Below are 7,569 nucleotides of genomic sequence, written 5' to 3'. Positions count from 1 at the left end.
GAGGCAGAGGCAGGCGGATCTCTGTGAGTTCGAGGCCAGCCTGGTCTACAAGAGCTAGTGCCGGGACAGGCTCCAAAGCTACAGAGAAACCCTGTCTCGAAAAAACTAAAAAAAAAAAAAAAAAAAAAAAAAAAAAAAAAAAAAAGATCACAGCTACTACCTGCAGAAGTAGACTTTAGGCCAAGTTCTGTCTGGGCCCAAAACTTGCTTACTTCATTGTTTCTGTCGTTATGGCTCATAAATTAAAAGTATGCAACTTCTACATTGTGAATTTAATTTATAGATACAACTTAGTTTAAGACACAAATTCTTATTTGTCTCTCGAAGAATCTTCAGTTAATTAAGCTAAGGCTAATTGTTCTGTTTTAACTCTCAGAAAAAAAATTCGAAGGGGAAATAGAAATTTAAAAAAGCTTTAGGAAAGTGGTAAAGTCATTTGTGGTACAGCCTTGCCTAGTGTGTGCCGGACCTGGCTTTGATGCCCAGAACATGAAGTGAATTCTTCAGTGAGTCATGTACCATGTTGGTGGAGTGCCCAGACAGTGCAGGAATGGCCACATTTGCTCTCTGTCCGCAGGTCACTGCCACTCTCGTTTCTTCACACTCCTAGCTTTTTATTTCCCATGTACTCTGTCGTTGAGCACCCCATCTTAAAAACAGCAGTGCTTTCCCCATTTTCAAGGTCAAAAGAATTTTTATTAACAATGAGCTATTTAGTGCCCTTTGGTCACTTTAAGAACAGTTTGTCTCAACTGCTGTGGTCATAATGGTATCCTCAGAGTAGGACTCCAGCTGATAGATGCTGATTGAACATCAGTTGTTACTAAGTCCTTTTCATATTGAAAGGTCCATTTTGAAGAAGCCTACTGTCTTGATCCTTTGATGAACTTGACCACCAAAATCTCATCCTGTGGATTATTTCTAGCCTATCATCTATCATCGCCTAAGGTGTTCAACTCAACCAGACAAACCCACAACACCTGTGTCTCCTTCTGCATCAAGAACCTTACTCTACACTGGTTCTCATCTACTACGGACAGGTAGAGCTTCAGACCCTGATTCTGAGAATTCAGAAACCACCACAAACGCCACAGCTGCAAAGGAAATGGACAAGAATGGTATGTGCAGCTTCAGAAGCCACTGTCCAGTGTGCATGGCCCAGGTTTTTAAGGTCCACATTCTGTGTTATCTTTGGGCAGAGAAAGAAGGAGCTGATTTGGATGATGAGTCCTCTAACAGGATGTCTATCCGAGAGAGGAGGCGACCTAAGGACCGGCGAAGAGGCACAGGCATTAACTTCTGGACAAAGGACGTAAGTACATTTGTCTGAGTAGGGCATACCATATCACCTGTGGCTGCCAGCCTCCTTGTTGAGGTCAAAAGAAAGAACCCCATGAAGTGCCATGATTGTCATAGATATAACAAAGAACTTTACTAAGAAAAAGGGGAGACTCCGCAGGTATGGGACTCATTTGGTATGTTTCTGCTAAGTGCCTAGAGCACTACTGAATACAAAGATACTCTGTAACTGATAAAGAATTTTGAAAGCTGGAGATTTTCAGCTACCGTGTAAGCAAGTGGATAAATTTGGCAAATTTTAGCAGTTGTTTCTAGGAGTCCTTGAAAGTCATATAGTTGACAGTATCTTAATAGTACCTATAAACCAAGGCTTAACTATTGTAGGGTGATAAGAATTTTGAAGGAAGAGACTGAAGAGATTGATCATGGTTAAGACCATTCATTTTTTTCAGAAGAACAAGGCCCAGTTCTCAGTACCCACATGGTGGCTCACAGTCATCCATAACCCCAGTTCCAGGGACCCAACAGGCACACACGGTGCACATACTTGCATTTAGGCAAAACACTTATTCGTGTAAAGGGAATAAATATTTTCTTTTTCTTTCTTAAAAAAAATGTTTTAAAAAGAATTTCAAAGAGCTTAAAATCTGTAAATTGACACATGTTGTCAGGGTTTCTGTCCTGCCCGGTTCCCACAATCATTAAGTCCCAAAGAAATCACACAGAGGTCTACATTAGTTATAAACTGATTGGCCCAGTAGCTCAGGCTTCTTATTAACTCTTATATTAGCCCATTATTCTTGTTGCTAGCCATGTGGCTCAGTACCTTATTCAGCGAGGCAGTCACATCTTGCTTCTTCTGAGGCTGGGCCAGGACTGCCGACCAAGCTTTCCTCTTCCCAGAATTCTCCTGTCCTCATTTCCCACCTCTACTTCCTGTCTGGTTACTGACCAATCAGCGTTTTATTAAAATACAGTTGACAGGCTACAAACCATTGTCCCACAGCACTTCACAGGGTGCACATATTTGCATTTAGGCAAAACACTCGTACGTGTAAAGTGAATAAATATTTTCTTTTTCTTTTTTAAAAAAAAGTTTTAAAAAAGAATTTCAAAGGGCTTAAAATCTGTAAATTGACACAGGTTTAAAATGAGTCAGTTTTACCTTTCTGTAGGATAAAGGATCAAATAGAGAACAGGTCCACAGTGCTTACTAAGCAGAAACACACAGTACTTCAATGCATTCCTTTTATAACTGCTTCTAACCTTCCCATTCAAGCCTGTTACTGGCATTTTTTAAATGCCAATACTGTAAACCAGAGGCCCCTGGTGCCTAATGACCCACATGAAAACTAGATAAAACTATGCAGCAAGACAAGAAATTTAGCAATAGTCATCCCTCGTTTCAAACAGACTTGTAGCAAAGATGCATTGCCCTGTCTTAGGACTAAATGGATAGTGTTTTGCTTTTATTGGTACTGGGGATTGAACTCGAGGCCTTGCAGATACTAGTCAAACAAGCTCTTCACCAATAAGCTGCATTCCTAGACCACAGGGTGACAGTGTTTGACAGAGTGAAATAAAGTCTTGCTTTTTGAAAAAATACCTTTTAACCAACTGTGGTTGGTTTGACCTTTTTTACCGTGGTGATATTCCAAAGTCCCCTGCCTGTGGCAGCTGTTGAAAGTGGCAATAGTGGCGTCACTTTCAGCTTTCATTGCCCATGTTTGAAACACCAGGAGGTGTGATTGACAGGAACTGACCTTGTTTTCAGAGAGGTCTGTGGCTATGATCCTTTTATTTTCCTCCCCTTTCCATTTCAGGAGGATGAAACAGATGTGTCTGAAGAGGTCAAAGAAGCATGGGTAAGTGACACACGGATGACACAGTCCCTTTGGGTTCAGCCTTGCTCCTTGGCACAGGAGATGAGCAGATCTATGTGAATGTGGGCAGAGGGTGAAGATGAGCCTTGCTCTGAGCAGTGTGACAGGGGCTTGTTGGGCCTCTTTGTCCTGTGTGGTAGCACTGCCATGCTCCTGAACGACTTTCTAGTGCCTACTGTGCTGGCTGCCAGTCATCAACACCAACGCAGGTGCCACATCATTTGTCTCTTGAATATTACTGGATTGGATAAGTACTTGAAAATCTTCGGAAGAGAAGTAAAAAGTGATGCCAGTTTCTAATGATTCTCTTCTAACAGAGAACATAAACCTTGAGGCCATTTAAAAATTATTTATATTTGTCTTTGAAGTGAGGGTAAGCGCCTCACCTCTTTTGTAACTTGACCTTTTGAAGCCTGGCATCCAACTCCTCTTTGCACTGGAAGGCCTACACCCACCATCCCTCCTCTGAGCTACTTTTAAACCTCTAAACACTGGGGCATTATTTGCAGGAAAAGAGGGAATTTGGTTTTTACCAAATTAATACAAATCTTTGTGCTTTACTTTTCAAAGCATATAAAATGATAGCCTTTTAGTACCATACAGTTTATTATTGTACATTTATTCTCAGAATATATTTAATGATCTTTAGAGAAAATCAACAACTAGTTCATTTTTATCAGTAGAAACATAAGTAACAAATTTTCATTGTTCTATCTAAATAGATAAGATCCCAAGTGGTAACTGTATTGTGGTATATGTTTGCAACCCCTTATGAGTCCATGGCAGGAGCATCACAAGTTTTTTGGTTTTGAGGTTATGTGTGTGTGTGTGTGTGTGTGTGTGTTTCCTGTTCATGTGTTGATAGATAGGTATGGATGTACTTGCGTATGTATGCACATGTTGTATGGAGACCAGAGGTCAACATCAGGTGATTTCTTCAATCACCTGATTTGAGAAAGGATCTCTCACTGAACCTGGAGCTCATTAATTGGGTTAGACAGATTGGTTAGCAAATTCTGTGGATCCTCCTGTCTTCCACCTCCCAAGTGCGGAGATTACAGGTATGCAGTACTGTCTGGCCTTTTTATATAGGTGCTAAGAATCTGACCTCTGGTCCACTTTACTATCTAAGCTATCTCCAGCTACTGTATGATAAATTTAAGGCTAGACTGAGCTATATTGTGAGACCTTGTCTTAAATGTGGGTGGTAATTAATGATAACATGGGTAAGAATTGTCTACCTTGATTGATGTTGAGACTTTATGTAATAAAGATGAATTGGGTTGTTAAGAAATAACACATAAAATCCCTTGAAATCCGAGCAATGGTGGTGCATGCCTTTAATCCCAGTATTTAGGAGGCAAAGGCAGGTGGATCTCTGAGTTTGAGGCCATTTTGAAAAACTAAACAAAGCAAAATGAAAAATCCCCTGGAGCAGAAGTGAGTGAGTGAGTGAGTGAGTGAGTGAGTGAGTGAGTGAGTGAGTGAGTGAGTGAGTGAGTGAGTGAGTGTGTGTGTGTGTGTGTGTGTGTATGTCAGCAACTTTCTAGATCCTTTAAGGCAGTGGTTCTCAACTTTCCTAGTGCTGTGACCCTTTAATATAGTTCCTCATGTTATGGTGAACCCTCAACCACAAAAGTAATTTTGTTGCTACTTCAGAACTGTGATTTTGCTACTGCTATGAATTATAAATATCTGTGTTTTACAATGATATTAGGCAACCTTTGTGAAAGGCTCATTTAACCCCCCAAAGGGATCACGACCCCCAGGTTCAGAACTGCTGCTTTAAGGGGTTTGAAAAGGCTTTTGGAGACAGAAAAGTTCTTTTGGGGAACTATGCTTAAACAGAGAATTTGAGTAATAGATTGCAAAGCCCTGGAAAGATTGGAAAGCCCTATAGGGTTAATACAGGCCATCGAGAGCCAGGGAATTACAAGGGAAGTTTTGTTGTCATAGAATGTGTTGTTAGTAAAAGCCTTTCTGTGCTAAACTATTTGACACTGGAAAATCCAAGCCCAGGGTACGAAGCAAGAAGAATTAAAATGGTCTTTGATACAGTGCTTCTTAGGGAATTTCATTTTAAGTTTGTTGGATTAAAACCATGGAAAGGACTTTCTGGTTTTGTGTAAGAAAGCATGAACTGTTACGGTTTGACATAGAGGTCATTTGTCAGACTAAAGAATATTCCATTTATCCAATTATTTGTGGCATCTACTAGTGTTTCCCATATGTCAGGTAGACTCCATCTTAATCTCAGCAAACGATCAGCAGCCCAATACCTCTACATGGATACCTTTGCATGTGTGTAGGTAACCTAGGGTTGGTCCAGGCACTTGCCAGGAGGTGCTGTTCCCCAGTACTCCTCAGTTCTGTAAAGGAAAGGCTGTAGATGAGTCGGCCTAGCTGAGGCTGCCTTTTAAAAAAGTCTTATGTTTGCTTGTTCCTTTACTTGTTGTTTGTTTTCCTTCCTGGTGTACTCCTTACTAATGCTAGTAGGCGTTATCCATTTGGGCCCACAGAAGAAATATTTGATGATGACCCAGAATAAATTGCTACAATCCTACCTAAAGATAGTCAGTAGTATCTAGTGACTCCTAGGACTCTTAGGACTCTTTCCTATGCCATACTGTCCATCCATTAACAGTAAAGTTGATTTGTTTCTGTAGCAACTGATGTGCCCATCAAAAGAGGGACATTCTGTTGAAGTAGCACTGTAGCTAATCAGTGTGGATACTGTGAGAAGCCAGGGCAGTTCCTTCCTTTCTTATTATTGGTTCATTGAAATTCTCTCTGCTATTGAGGTTGTATTAGCTCCTCTTTCTTTCTAGAGTGGTAATACCTATTGCTTTTAAAGTTGACTCCCCCCAAGACTCTGACATCTATTTTTCAACTGAAATACTGTTTATAAGCAATAAAATATATACATTTAAAAATGCACCATTTGGGGAATCTTGACTTGTAACTACCACCCAGCAGAATATAGAACTTTTTCATCACCTCATAAAGTTCTTTTTTGCCCCTTTCCAGTCAATCCATTGACCCATGAAGCAATCATTTTTCTGATTGTCACCGTAATTTTGTATGAACTCATCCAGCGATGTTTAATTTTAAGAAGCAAATTTCAGTGGTTATTATCGCTGCTATATTCTTCCACTTGGGATTAGAGCAAAATGACTTCCAAATATGACTCTTTCTTCTTTTTCTGAGTATTTTGAAAAATTCCTCAGTGTCTCACCATGTGCCAACAGCAACTGCATGGCCGAGAAGGCCTCCTGTGTAACCGAAGCCCTGCTGACATCACTAGAATCCATTTCCTCTTTAGGACTTATGAGAATGAAAGTAAGATTTAGTTACAAACAAGATTCCTGGCCCAGGATAGCACCGATGTTTTCTCATGTGCGGAGTAGATGGTAAAGTGGTGAGTCACATGTTGTTCTCGTGACCATAGGGGCACAGTGAGGAGTCTGGGGACCTTGCTTAAGCTCAGCAGAGTAAATGATTAGGGTCCAAACCTACCCCATTTGTAAATCCACCAGCTAGTGAAACTGACAAAGAATATATAATTTGAAATTTTCTTACCTCTCTGACAGATATGTTTAAAACAATTCTGTTTCATTATCCATAGTAGGTACTTAACAGGTAATCTCTGGAAATCTTTAGATATCTTGTGTATTACTAAGTGAAAAAATGTATTTAAATGTTAATATAAGTGTCTTTATATTCAGGAATATGCTCAATGAATGGTAGTCCTCCATGGGGAGTGTTTTCCAAGATGGGGGTGGGTGGGTGGGAGGCTGCCTAAAATTGTAGGTAGAACTGTACAGTACATGCACTGTGTTTTCTCTTATGTACCTATGTTGAGTTTTAACCTGAAAATCAATTACAGTAAGCAATAATAAAAAGGACTTCTATAACTGTGTACTGAGTAAAATGCCAATATCACTACTCTTATATTTTCAGGACATTACTTAGTAAAATAAGGATGACTTGAACACAAGCACTACAACCTTGATGTCTTAAAGGGTGATCTGATCGCTAAGAAGGCTCCTAAAAGACCAGGTTCTGGACAAAGAGGTGATTCATGTTTCAGGCAGGACAGAGCAGGGTGGTGTGAGATTTTATCACACTACTCAAAACAAGACACATTTTTTAAATATATGAATTGGCTATTCTGGAATTTCCATTTAACCTCTTCAACCAGTCTGACTGAGTAGTTAAACCCATGGAAAGCAGAACTGCAGAAGAGGTTTGGGTAGCTGTTGTAGTGACAGTCTAGAGTGCTCTGGCCTGAGCAACTGTAGGCACACTTGAACCCTCTCCATCTGTTCTACCTTCCATGGGCGCACTCGAACCCTCTCTGCCTGTTCCTACCTTCCATGGGCACACT

At 40.3% G+C, this 7,569-nt stretch overlaps 1 protein-coding gene across 5 annotated transcripts in view; it reads left to right on the top strand.

Moving 5' to 3' along the window:
- The window catches only part of Ppp1r12b (protein phosphatase 1 regulatory subunit 12B), a 210,617-nt gene that overhangs the window by 118,230 nt on the left and 84,818 nt on the right, over positions 1–7,569 (top strand). For all 5 annotated transcript variants that reach the window (XM_005348387.3, XM_005348386.3, XM_026779678.1 and 2 more), the window contains 3 exons: positions 926–1,118; positions 1,200–1,312; positions 3,123–3,164. In XM_005348387.3, the coding sequence (XP_005348444.1) occupies positions 926–1,118; positions 1,200–1,312; positions 3,123–3,164 (348 nt within the window). The remainder of the gene's footprint in view (positions 1–925; positions 1,119–1,199; positions 1,313–3,122; positions 3,165–7,569) is intronic.

Source organism: Microtus ochrogaster, chromosome 6 (genome assembly GCF_000317375.1).
Source record: "Microtus ochrogaster isolate Prairie Vole_2 chromosome 6, MicOch1.0, whole genome shotgun sequence".
Classification (NCBI taxonomy): domain Eukaryota; kingdom Metazoa; phylum Chordata; class Mammalia; order Rodentia; family Cricetidae; genus Microtus; species Microtus ochrogaster.
Note: the sequence above shows the minus strand (reverse complement) of the source record. Positions and strands in the feature narration are given on the sequence as shown.